The sequence below is a fragment of the Syngnathus typhle genome, linkage group LG11 (assembly GCF_033458585.1).
Source record: "Syngnathus typhle isolate RoL2023-S1 ecotype Sweden linkage group LG11, RoL_Styp_1.0, whole genome shotgun sequence".
Classification (NCBI taxonomy): Eukaryota; Metazoa; Chordata; class Actinopteri; order Syngnathiformes; family Syngnathidae; genus Syngnathus; species Syngnathus typhle.
In genome coordinates, this window is record NC_083748.1 from 2,430,659 (window position 1) to 2,444,009 (window position 13,351).

Consider the following 13,351-nt stretch of genomic DNA (forward strand, 5'->3'; position numbering starts at 1 on the left):
ATTTACGGCACACAGTCATTACCTGCTTCTTGTAGCTTGGTTTGTTCTTGTCCCAGCTGCGTGTTTGCACTCTTGCTCTATTTAACGCATCCACTGAGGCATCATGGACAACAGGTGACGCTTGCATCGCTTGTATTTGTGACCTGGCGAGTTCTGCTGATCTACATGTTTCCATTGCTCTGCGTAAAGTAAGTGCATTATCACGTAACAGTCTCTCTTTCAGATGGGTATCACTAATGCTGAACACCAATTTATCCCTTATCATGTCATCTTCATGTCTTCCAAACTCACAGTTCTTGCTCTTCTGACGTAGTTCTGTGATGAATCTGTCCACCGATATTCCTGATGACATTGTGTGTGACCAAAACTGATGGCGTTCAAAAACAACGTTCTTTTGTGGACTGCAGTAGCCTCTGAATGCTTCCAAAACTTCCTCCATCGTTGCTTCCTCCCCTTCTGGGGTAATGGCAAGTGTATTATACACTTCCAGCGCCTCTTCGCCGACAGTGTGGAGCAGGATGGCAATTTTAACCCCCTCATTTTTATCCACCGCGCCAGAAGCAACCATATAGAGCTGGAAACGCTGCTCCCACCTGCGCCAGTTTTCAGCGAGGTTCCCCGTGATTATCAGCGGAGACGGTGGCCTGAACTGCTCCATGCCGGCTGTGTTAGCTCCCGTTAGCTTGCCGCTTATCTTCGGTCAACACGTGTTGAATACTGTCCTTGACTTACTCCGTAACTCCGTCTTCTGACACCATGTTGTGGCTTTATGCTCTGATACACTGTTGTAGTGTTGTCACTAACCGTGGGTTGCTTACTGGTTGTTTCACCAATAATACACGGAGGCAAGGATGCAGTACAAGTCGATCTTTTACTGCCCGCTCAGTCAACATCTCCCCGACTCTCAATACAGACAGACCACACAGTCGAGCACCGAGTGCTCGATTCCAATCTACCACACGCATCAAGGCATCCTACAGGGAGCGCTCCGAGTCCACGCTGCGCCCTCACAGCGCCCTCACAGCGCTCAGTTAATAAGCCTGTTATTTCTATGCCTTTCCCCTCCTCCACATGGGTTGCTGACCGTCCCCCTCAAAAAGCCTCGGTAGAACCACTCTGGGCCTTTAAAAGGCAGTGAAAGCCACGACAAGGAGACACAAATCAAGGTGAAACATTACAGGGCAACGTTTGAGGATACACTGTGTGCAGTAAGTGGAACTGCTGTACTTAACTTTTTTTGGGTGAGATTGGAAAATGAGCGCGTTTTTGTTATAATGATTCAACAATTTGCGTCCCTCTCTTTCTTTTCATGCTTAAGTAATAATTCTTTTTATGCATTATTTCAAATGTTGGATGTTTATACAATGCGATTTTGTATTTATTTTATGTTTTTAAAGCTTTGCATGGGTGACTTTCCTCTGGGGAATGGTTGTTGCATGCCGTTCGTCAATGTGGGTAGAAAGATTATGTAACGGTGCATTTGTATGGCTTGGTTCCTTAATGGCATAGTGCAATCATTGCAGGGTTGGAATATTTAACAGAATAAAATCCACATAACCATCTAATTATTCAATTAATGACTCACCAATCAATTAGATAACATACATAATGACAACAATAACTTATTTCTGGATCCCTTAACATTATAATGAGAATCAGGATATGGTTGGCTCCACATCATTCGTTGTTGTTCTTTCGTTGGACCATTGACTAGCTCAGACTGAAATAGTCTGTTGTTTCTTTTGGAGGTCATCTGAGCCGGTGCTCCAAATCTTAATCCCACTTTGAGGATTGAGCCCGAGAGGAGTGAAGTTGGTGTTGGTGCTCAGGCTTGACATCACCTTTATTTGATCAACTTTATGTATCGTGAAGTCATGACTGAAGCGGCCCACCACTTGATCTTAACCACTGTGCTGTCTGCTCTCCTACTGATGGCTATAGTGGCACTGCTTTGTTTCTTCATGTGCAGACTGGGTGGATCTCTGCCTCTGGGCGGACCGGGTACCTTCTGACTGAGGCAGGTTGGTGCAGCGCTTTAGTTGGTTGTGACATGCTGATTTGCGGTCACTGAGAAAAACCTCCAGCAGGTTAATTTTTTTTTTTTTATGTAATCTAATGCAAAACTTCTGTCAAACTCTGGCCCGCGAGCTAAATTTGGCCCGGAGTTTAATTATATTTGGTCCGCCAAGACAAATTCTGCATCAACTTTATGTGTCAATACTAAAATGACAAATTGTCTTCACTAATAGAGATGTTGCAAGTTTTATTACCCTTCATTTTTTTAAATTGGAACAGTTTTTTTTACTAGTCTCTGCTTTCAAAACTAGATATTCATCAGTTGTGTAGGTGTTTATACATTTATTTGGGTTGGCCCTCCGAAGGAAGCTATAACTATGATGTGGCCTGTGACAAAAATGACTCGCCTACCAAATGATGTCACAAGGCTTTTACCCTTTTATGGTTCATTTAGAGAGTTATTTAAGATAAATATAGAAAATATGTCAGAAATAAATTTGGATGACTGTAAGAGACTAAAAGTAGTCACGTATGTGATGACTATTTGTCAAGTTTTTGATTGTGTCCAAATTTGTAGTTCGCAAGCTGGGTAGTCCCTTGAGTCACAATTTGCATTTGACTTTGGAGTTAAATTTGATGTAATTTAGTTGGCTAAAATTTTGGGGGTTTAAATTGATTATTTTTAAGTGTTTTAGGTTTTAGTTTGATGAGCATATTGTGGATTTGACTTGTTCCATAGCTATATCAGGCATTGTTTTGTTTAGTCGGACACTGAATGATGTATGCGAGAGTCTTCCTGCAGGGAACTAGTCCAACTTTTGTTCTTCCCACATGTAATGCTGGACATATTTTACAGGGATGACGAATTCCCACATGCAACGCTGGACATATATTACAGGGATGACTAATAAATGGCTTGAAGCGAGCACAACAACTTTTCAGGAAACTATGAACAATCTGCCTAACTGCGCAGATGTACCGTACTACCGTAGCGGTCGAATTTTTTGCAAAATAGAGCTCATGCCAGCTGACCCTTGGACACAATCACAGTTAACATAAAAAAATAAAAAAATAAACTATCCTGAGATTGTAACCCGTAAACTCAAAACTGTGATGCAGATGTGCAATACTGGTCTAAAATTCTATCAAGCCATGCAAGAAAAAAAAAAATCATACCCCAGTGTCGGATTTGCTTTGGGTGTGTGCAGTCAATCATCGGTTTTTAATCGGCTTTGTTCTGGCCCTTAAACCTCTTGGTGTTATGGAGCTCAATCCCATTAAAACAACCTTGAAAGCTATAAAGGCCAAAGAAGAAAGAGGGAGGGTGTGGATAATCGTAGTTGAAAGCCTTACTGAGCAGACCCCTTTACAAAAAGCTCCCGTTGCGAGCACTTTCTAGCACAGCGAGGCCACTGGTAAGGCTTGCAAAGTCTGACATGGGCCCCTGAGACGTTACATCCTGTCGGTAAGATATTGCTAAAGCAGATGTTCACAAAACTTGGCAGCAGAAGGGCATAGGAAGACTTCTATTACCTCCTTTGTGCCATTTTATTGCTCTCCAAGTGGATTTTAGTAGTGATAGACTCCTTCTCCATGTAAAACATTTTCATCTTGTAAAATTCTGTCACAGACTAAAATGAAGGAAAGCTCACAGGGAGGAATCGAACTGACTAGCTTGACTGTACAAAAGCGGACGTAGAGTTCTGTTGGTGAAGGTAAAGATAATACTTGCAGGACTATTTTCCCTAGCGATCAACAGGTCAAATTAGTCATACAAAGGTAACCAAAATAACCATGTACAGTGCCTTGCGAAAGTATTCGGCCCCCTTGAACCTTTCAACATTACGCGACATTTCAGGCTTCAAATATAAAGATCTAAAAGTTTAATTTTTTGTCAAGAATCAACAAGTGTGACACAATCGTGAAGTGGAACAAAATTTATTGGATAATTTAAACTTATTTAACAAATAAAAAACTGAAAAGTGGGGCGCGCAATATTATTCGGCCCCCTTGCGCTAATACTTTGTAGCGCCACCTTTTGCTGCAATTACAGCTGCAAGTCGCTTGGGGTATGTCTCTATCAGTTTTGCACATCGAGAGACTGGAATTCTTCCCCATTCTTCCTTGCAAAACAGCTGGAGTTCAGTGAGGTTGGATGGAGCGCGTTTGTGAACAGCAGTCTTCAGCTCTTTTCACAGATTCGATTGGATTCAGGTCTGGACTTTGACTTGGCCATTCTAACACCTGGATACGTCTATTTGTGAACCATTTCATTGTAGATTTGGCTTTATGTTTTGGATCATTGTCCTGTTGGAAGATAAATCTTTATCCCAGTCTCAGGTCTTTTGCAGACTCCAACAGGTTTTCTTCCAGAATGGTCCTGTATTTGGGTCCATCCATCTTCACATCAATTTTAGCCATCTTCCCTGTCCCTGCTGAAGAAAAAGCAGGCCCAAACCATAATGCTGCCACCACCATGTTTGACAGTGGGGATGGTGTGTTCAGGGTGGCCTGATACTCCTTCCATTTCAATATAATTGCTTGCACAGTGCTCCTTCAGCTGTTTATAGCTTGGGAAATCTTTTTGTATCCAAATCCGGCTTTAAACTTCTCCACACCAGTATGTCGGACCTACCTGGTGTGTTCCTTTGTCTTCATGGTTCTCTCTGCGCTTTAAACATAACCCTGAGACTATCACAGAGCAGGTGCATTTATACGGAGACTTGATTACACACAGGTGCATTCTATTTATCATCATCAGTCACTTAGGACAACATTGGATCATTCAAAGATCCTCATTGAACTTCTGGAGTCAGATTGCTGCACTGAAAGGGGCCGAATAATATTGCACGCCCCACTTTTCAGTTTTTTATTTGTTAAAAAAGTTTAAATTATCCAATCAGTTTCGTTCCACTTCACGATTGTGTCCCACTTGTTGTTGATTCTTGACAAAAAATTACAATTTTATATCTTTATGTTTGAAGCCTGAAAGGTGGCGAAATGTTGAAAGGTTCAAGGAGGCCGAATACTTTCGCAAGGCACTGTATATTTCTTACCAAAACACTGACAGCCTTTGACACAATCGTTGCCCTCCTGTCAACCCTTCCTGGTGTTCAAATTCATTCATTTATATGCTTCCCAGTACAATGCACAAGAGTGCCTCTAGTGGCATGGAGGTAAATTACATCAATGCATGAAAGGCAATTTTTATGCAAGAGCGTATTGCTCTGCCCCCCCACGCCACTGCTCCTATTCATTGTTTGTGCCTTCTTGTTGTTACTTTTTGTGTTGTTTACTTGTATGTATATTGTGTACTATGTCTTGTCACCGTGGGATAGTGGGAACGTAATTTCGATCTCTGTGTGTGTCTTGACATGTGAAGAAATTGACAATAAAGCAGACTTTGACTTCGACTTTGACAACAGAAGTGTAGAGTAAATAACTCAGTACTCTTCATGTGACTATTCTATTTTTTTCCATTCCTATGCCTCATTGTGAAGCAAATAAGAAAGAGCAAGACGACGTTTTTGACACATCGAGCTGACAATATGAAGGGGACACTGCAACTTGTTGTCATCTGCTGCACTCTGTTGGCTGTGCCATGTTCAAGTCAGACAAGCTTTCCTGGTAAGTTGGGAAAAACTTTGTTGTCAATCACATGATCATTATGTCAGGTCAGAGTTATTCGGCAAATTTTATCAGCATTTCCCAACCATCAAATGTATAATGTATTTACTTATGAGTTACTCACACAAACGTTAACATGGACACAAAATTGTCCAAAGTTGTGAATGGCTTTCATCTGTGTGGCCAGTGATTGACTGACGACCAGTCCGGGGTGCATATAACTACTCTCGTCCACTCAGCCTTGAACTTATTGAGAAAACACAATACAAAAAAATGGATTTTTTTCTTACTAGTGACTTATGTCCCAAATTCACTGTGAGCTTTTTTATTAACCTTCCCCCATTAGCGCAAGAGAAGGATCCCAATTTCTGGAGAGACTGGGCCCAAAAAACCCTGAACAATGCGCTAAGGCTGCAGACACTCAACCAGAATAGAGCCAAGAACATCATCATGTTCCTTGGTGACGGTGAGTCACGACGCCTCACTTGCGGCTAAAATGAACCCATAAATATATGCAGTCGTTCATTTTTCCTTCAACACACATGAATCACCTTCACGCGCGGTTCAATACAACACAACAGCGCATACTGATGTGACATCACACGTGTGTAAGCAAAAGACTGCAACTCTAATTGAAGTAATGTGTCGCTTATTAATTCATGGTTCATTTGCCTCGATTTTAGTGCAATAAGCTAGAAGGTCAAAATGTTGGAATACAGAATAAATCTTTTTTTTTTGTGTTAAAATACACACAGGCAGGGGACTTAATAGCAATCACAATAGTGAGGCGGAAAAAATCTGAATTCAATTCTTTTGCTAAAGCGTTCAGCTCTACTATATTGAATCGAAATTCAAGCTGCAGTGTAACGCAGCCCAGATGTTGCGGCGGTGAAGCAACACTGGAAAAGCAAACAATGTTGCACGCTCATCAGTGGAACATTAACTGGAGTTTTTCATCGGGGCCCCTACGCTGGGGTTTTTGGATGCGGGCCACATTGTGACATTCCTGTCCAGCATGGCGTGCATACTTATTCACGTAGAACCAATGAGCGGCTTTCCTGTTTGAAAGAACGTTGCAAATGGGAAATGTTATGTTACTTCAAGGAATGTGTGGAAAGAACCAAGTGATGCAATTGTGGTGGTTTAGAAACGATTGTGATGAATCAGAGCTGAAATAACTTTACATGCTCAAATGTCTTTAGTTAATCGATGTATGGCATCTGGTTAATTGAAGGATGAATTGATTTATTGATTTCCCCGTGAGGGCAAAGCAAATGCATTGTTAACAGTTGACCTGTTTGTGGCGTTTAAAGGGATGGGCGTTCCCACGGTAACTGCCGCTCGGATATTGAAGGGTCAGCTGAGCGGACAGTCTGGAGAAGAGACCGTGCTGGAGATGGAAAAGTTCCCCTTTGTGGGTTTATCCAAGGTGATTGATGTTGCTTAGTCCAAAACAGAAATGGCTTTGGATAAATATAGGAAAAACAAATATTGTAAAAGAAAACTAATGCAACTCGAAAACTATTTTTTTGCCTTTTTTGTTCAAGTTGTGCAATGCCACTCACACTTCCACATTCTTGTCATATTAATTTTTTAATATTTTGACTTATCAACAAAAACGACTATTAGTGCAACATTTACTAAGAGACTAGGTTGCAGTGCTTATTTTCAATTTTACTAGTTGTAATCTAACCTACACAATCTTTGGTGTTTTTTTTAAAGGAGTATTATTTTAACCTGTCCAATTTTAAAAGTTGTAACTTTAAACCTAAAGACAATAAATTGTAGTCCTACTTGAACCATAATCTAAATTTAAAGTGCACATTTTTGGGGTTAATTTCTTTTACTTTTTTATTTTTTCTTTGTCTTATTTTAAATTATGCAACTTTTGGAAGTTTTCTGTATTGTTTGTAATCCTTTAAAAATCTCCCATGAGACACTAATTGTAAAATCAAATGCATGTCTTTATGAGTGGAGCGAGTGGGTGCGTGCCAAGCAGCCAAGTCGTGAGAGAATATTTGGCAGGGAATTATATTGCATTCTATAAATACATTCAATGGAGGATCCCTGATCATATGATCTGCGCAGACATACAACACAGATTCACAGGTGGCCGACAGCGCCGGCACGGCCACAGCCTTCCTTTGCGGCGTCAAAGCTAACGCGGGCACGGTGGGCGTGAGCGCCAATGCTGTCCGCTCCCAGTGCAACACCACGCGGGGTAACGAGGTCACCTCCATCCTCAAGTGGGCCAAAGATGCAGGTAGGGCTGTTGATGACTAGCGGGCACAGTTTGCATCCTTGTTAGCTAAGTGTCGGAGATAATGGGACACTTGGTGTGATCTCAAAATTGTTTGGCATTTGGCAAATAGAAATTCATCCTACCAGACCTAGAAGAGGAATAGTTAAAGACATTTCATGTCGGACAGCAAAGTGTCTTTTTATGTAGTGGATTTAAATTGTACATGGGAATTCTCATCCTTGCTATATTTGCAGGCAAGTCGGTGGGCATCGTGACAACAACTCGCATCAACCACGCCACACCCAGCGCTGCTTACGCGCACAGTGTAGACCGAGACTGGTATTCGGATAACGAGATGCCGGCTGAGGCGCTGCAGGCCGGCTGCAAAGACATCGCCAGGCAACTGTTTGAAAATATCCCAAACATTGATGTGAGTTGTACTAATACACAGACGGTTGAGATTATCCATCCACCAAACAAAAGAAAAAAAGGATAGCAAAGCACTGAAGTATCGTCTTCAATGTTGTGGCTGTGCAGGTTATGATGGGCGGAGGAAGAAAGTACATGTTTCCCAAAAACACTTCGGACGTGGAGTACCCCACCGTTGAGAAGCATAACGGCACGCGCAACGACGGTCGGAACCTGGTACAGGAGTGGATCAACAAAAACAAGAACAATGTAAACAAAAAAACTTGTTCCAAATTAGGCTTTCATTTCTGAGTTAGTTTCGTTATTTTGAAATGAAGATTCAAGCCTGAGTTAAGTTTTGAAATGGGATTTTTTTCATTTGTATATTGCGTATTCAGTATACTCTTGTTTTCATTGTGCAGAAAGGCCATTACGTGTGGAACAGGTCTCAGCTTTTATCGCTCAACCCAATCAATGTCAATTACTTACTGGGTGAGTTTTGCCATGTTTCCCTTCCGCTTGCAGTCCGCTAAGTACTGTCCTCCTTTTAGGACTCTTTGAACCGTCGGATCTCATGTACGACTTGGAGAGGAACAATGAAAGCGATCCGTCACTCACGGAGATGGTGGATGTGGCCATCAGGATCTTGAGGAAGAACCCCAATGGATATTTTCTGCTTGTAGAAGGTGCGTTTGTGCCACCTCAGTTAGTTATAAACGAGCCTATTCAGTGGCTAACCAAAATGATGCGATGGCCTATCCTTCAGGCGGGCGTATCGACCACGGTCACCATGGAGGTCTGGCCCAGCTGGCTCTGCACGACGCCGTAGAAATGGACCGGGCTATTGGCCAAGCGGACTTGTTGACCAGCGTCTATGACACCTTGACTGTCGTCACCGCCGACCATTCGCACGTGTTCAGCTTTGGAGGTTACACGTTTCGAGGAAACAGCATTTTCGGTAGGTGTGATATTTATATGAGTATTTTGAATGTTGTGGGAATATTAAGATGCCAATGCTTTGTCTCTTTCTTTAGGCTTGGCTCCCGAGGTGAGCGACGTTGACCATAAGCCTTTCACCGCCATCGCATACGGCAATGGCCCCGGATACAAATTAGTCGACGGCAAAAGGGAGAACATCTCCAACGTTAACTATGGTAAGTCGTCACTGTAATATAATAAATAGGTTACAGGCAAACTGAATTTGACCATCAAACCAAACGCAGGTGACATCCACTACCAGCCTCAGGCTGCTGTTCCGCTCAGCTCCGAGACCCACGGCGGCGAGGACGTTCCCGTGTTCGCCAAAGGCCCGCTGGCTCACCTGATACACGGCGTGCACGAGCAGAACTACATCGCGCACGTGATGGCGTACACGGCCTGCATCGGGATCAACAAGGCACACTGCGAGCAGGGCAGTTCCGTTTTTGATGACGCCACACGCCCCGCCTCCTCCTTTGTTGTTGTCGCCGCGTTGGCAGTCGTACGATTTCTCTGTTGACGGCAATGCATTTTTAATTTTTAATCTTACGACTGTTGATCTCGTTCTTTACTATCCTTGAGTTGATCTATACGATAACACTTTCAGAATCTACAGACACGTATGTCAAACATAGCATCACGTTAGTGGATGTTGCCACACTATCTTCAGATTCCTCAACCACAATCTCCCTATGCAATAGACGAGCATTTATTGTGCATATTTTACATTACGGAAAACTTACCACAGAACAGAAATGTCACAAAAAAGATGATCTACTCAAAAGTGACGCACACAAAAACAAAAGGCAACAGGTATAAAGATAGTTGTATCTTCTGTCATCTACTGTTTGTCAATATATGTCGCTTGCATAGATAGATGAAGAAAGGATCAATGTTTCAAAAGTCAATACAAACCTTGCATGTTTATACATTGTAATGGAACAACACAAGAAATGTAGTAAGTAGTGCACAGCTTGCATAAATAAATGTATTGTCCCCTCAAAATAGAGCACAGCCATTAATGTTTAGACCACTGGCAAACAAAGTGACTAGACCTTGAAGTGCAAATGTCCAAATTGGGTTCAAAGTGTCACTTTTGTGAAACATTATAGTTTTTGTAAATAAGTAGTTTTCTCACCAATTAAGTGGATCATGGCAGAGTGGTTGAAAATCCCTGTCGTGTTTTAAGTCGGAAATTGGCTTTGCTGTTTTTGTTTTTTTTAAACAATAACATCTACCTCATACGTGTGGGATGATGAAATGTGGTATGTGTGAAGAAAAAGTCACTTTTGAATGTATCATTAATCACTAAACTAGATCCCCAAATAAATTCTCAATCGGTGTACTTTTCCATCTGCTCTGTTGTGGTGGCTGCAGTTGGATTCATGTTTAATTGTAGTGAACCCATGATTGGCTGTTTGATTGGGTTTATTCCTGAACTGGTGTCTAGTAAAAAATCTTGACAGTCTGCATTTTCTCACTGGTTCTCTATCACACAAAATCTCATCATGACATTGACATTTTTGACACAATCACAGTACGATACATAATGGAAGACAAATATTATAAAGGAGATTAGAGTTCAACCAAATCAGAGTTCCGCTCTTGCGAAATACTGTAGTGAATCAAGTTTGCGAAATGTGTAAACTTCAATAATTTCTGAGACAAAAGCGTCGTTGCTGTTGCACCATGGTTCTGTTTCCTTTACATATAACCTGTAACAAAAAATGACATTACCTATGACCTAGAGGGCGGCTGGAGCTGATGACAGGATCTTGATTGATGTCCAAGAGACTTCACGGGTTACACATGAATTGGAACAGGAGACAAAAGACTGACCCACTAATACCGGGCTTTTGAATGAATGCCTTTGTTTGAATGACGCATGTTGTTGTTAGGTCATTTCAGAGCAATAAAATGAGAAAGCGACACATAAAAACAATGCCATTGGGGTACTTGCAAATAAATAAGCTGTGCAGCAGTGTGATGGACGATTGCCTGACCTCCCCAGAAACAGCAAGAGTTCACTGTACCGTATTTTCCGCACTATAAGGCGCACCGGATTATAAGGCGCACCTTCAATGAATGGCCCATTTTAAAACTTTGTCCATATATAAGGCGCACCTGATTATAAGGCGCACCTTCAATGAATGGCCCATCTTAAAACTTTGTCCATATATAAGATATAATATACATTTGGTCCGTCGGCCGGACTTTGGACACGCCTGCTGTAGTGGCTCAGTATTGGTCCATATATAAGGAGCACCTGATTGTACGGCGCGCTGTCGGCTTTTAAGAAAATTGGAGCGCCTTATAGTGCGGAAAATACGGTAGTTTTTAAATTTTTTATTATTCACACAATAATCAGCTCCAGTTTCCCTTCCTCTGGAGCTTCCTCTAAACTCTCGCTCTTAAAATTCCTGAGAGCCTCCCTCCCACTCCGCCATACACATTCAGTACCATCACAGCTGCAGTGAATGAGCGGCCCATTCCCACTCCTTCTTGGACCAGCGCCTGTAGTTACGCAGGGAACAGTGGGAGAGTGAGAAGGCACCTGACTCTCACTCTGCATTTTAACTACAGGGGGTCCTCAATTCATGACAATATTATGAGGGTTGAAACGTCTCTAAAGCTTTTTTTGAGCCAAGCACAAATTAAATTTTCAGAGAGGAAGTTATAAACAGCCCAGAATGTCACATCAAGTATTTGCCTTAAATATCATTTGCTAACACTAATCTTTGTATCTAGCAAAACGTTACGTTTGGATCGCTTTTCCCAAGATCCAACTATTTGCATACGAGCATCTCAAAAGTCAATTTGGCATCATGTCTCACAGGAAGTGAACCACTATGCTTGCTATGCTGTTATCGTTGACCTTGCCGACTGTGGCTATTGAGGCCAAGATTTCCTCAGGAAAAAGGAAAGTGTACCGTGATGACTTGTCCGCAGTTTAATAACAATAACATTCATAACAATCGGGTTCAAATTTAGTTGCAATCGGTCAAAATCCCAAAGACAAGTTCCACTTTGAAGACGTGACTTGCGTGTTTCCTTGTCAGTGAGACTTTTTTTATGCCGATTGCCTTTCTTAATGCATTTTCATCCCGTCTTGGGACCTGTACTGTGTGGGAATTGGTGCACTGACAGAGCAGTCAGGTTTGTCGACAAAGAACCCTTGAAAAAGGCAAAAATGCAGCTTCATACCAAAACAACACACTTCCTGGATCTTTTCAGGCATAACTTTGTTTTTCCTTTCCAGGAATCCCCCATTGAATTTAAAATCTAATTTTCAAAGGAGTCCTGGCTAAGAGGAGACAAAAAACTTCAATACAATTAAAATGACAATTACCTACAGGCGTATATGGTTAAGCAGGCTGTCTCGAGTGCTCTCAGTCAGGATGAAATACATTCTTTTAGCTCCCAGGCCTTTTGCAACAGGTTCCATGTAGAGGACAAAAGCCCTTTTCCCCCCAACTCAGTGTGTGCAAATGGAACATTTGGCAACAACATGTGATTTGAATGCAAACTGTAAGAATCGACAATTCTCTGTGTGAGTATGTCGGTGGGCACAAGTTCAAGAATGGCCTTGTAAATATAAAAGTGTAGCAGTGAGCCAAACAACCTCTATGCTTACTTTTGATTGGCATGTCTACAAAATTCCCTGCTTCAAAGTGTTACAGGCTTCAGGTTTACAATTAGTTATGCTTTAAATTGAGAACCAATCAATATCTCCGGAATGAGTCCGTCTTTGAAGGTTAGAAGCAACAAAAACAAACTTAAAATGGGTGAAATCCGTGAGTCGTCACCTTATCGTGGTGGAGGGGTTTGCGTGCCCCTATGATCCTAGGAGCCATGTTGTCTGGGGCTTCATGCCCCTGGTAGGGTCACCCATGGCAAACGGGTCCTAGGTGAGGGGCCAGACAAGGCACGGCTCACACAAGCCCCTTACGATGAATAACATAAATGGATTTTGTTTTCCCTCGCCCGGACGCGGGTCACCGGGGCCCCCTTCTGGAGCCAGGCTTGGATGCGGGGCTTGAAGGTGAGCGTCTGTTGGCCGGGCCTTCGCCCATGGGGCCA

General features: G+C 42.2%; 1 protein-coding gene across 5 annotated transcripts; it reads left to right on the forward strand.

Annotated features, from left to right (window-relative positions):
* The first annotated feature begins 45 nt into the window (after positions 1-45).
* Positions 46-10,739, forward strand: alpl (alkaline phosphatase, biomineralization associated). Of its 5 annotated transcripts, XM_061291156.1 has the most exons (14): positions 46-188; positions 1,101-1,208; positions 1,970-2,021; positions 5,517-5,643; positions 5,990-6,109; positions 6,957-7,072; positions 7,732-7,906; positions 8,140-8,315; positions 8,423-8,563; positions 8,716-8,785; positions 8,845-8,979; positions 9,060-9,251; positions 9,328-9,447; positions 9,517-10,739. In XM_061291156.1, the coding sequence occupies exons 4-14, from the start codon at positions 5,565-5,567 to the stop codon at positions 9,789-9,791; spliced, it is 1,599 nt and encodes a 532-aa protein (XP_061147140.1). In that variant the 5' UTR covers positions 46-188; positions 1,101-1,208; positions 1,970-2,021; positions 5,517-5,564; the 3' UTR covers positions 9,792-10,739. The 5 variants fall into 5 exon arrangements, with proteins under 5 accessions (XP_061147140.1, XP_061147142.1, XP_061147139.1 ...); XM_061291158.1 differs by lacking the exon at positions 1,970-2,021 and having other exon boundaries at positions 5,503-5,643; XM_061291155.1 differs by lacking the exon at positions 1,970-2,021.
* The last annotated feature ends 2,612 nt before the right edge of the window (positions 10,740-13,351 follow it).

Excerpts from the sequence above, each read along its gene's own strand:
- alpl (XM_061291156.1), top strand. The coding sequence starts at position 5,565 with ATGAAGGGGACACTGCAACTTGTTGTCATCTGCTGCACTCTGTTGGCT. Across the intron at positions 7,073-7,731 it reads CCTTTGTGGGTTTATCCAAG|ACATACAACACAGATTCACA; the intron begins GTGATTGATGTT and ends TGATCTGCGCAG. Across the intron at positions 8,786-8,844 it reads CAATGTCAATTACTTACTGG|GACTCTTTGAACCGTCGGAT; the intron begins GTGAGTTTTGCC and ends TCCTCCTTTTAG.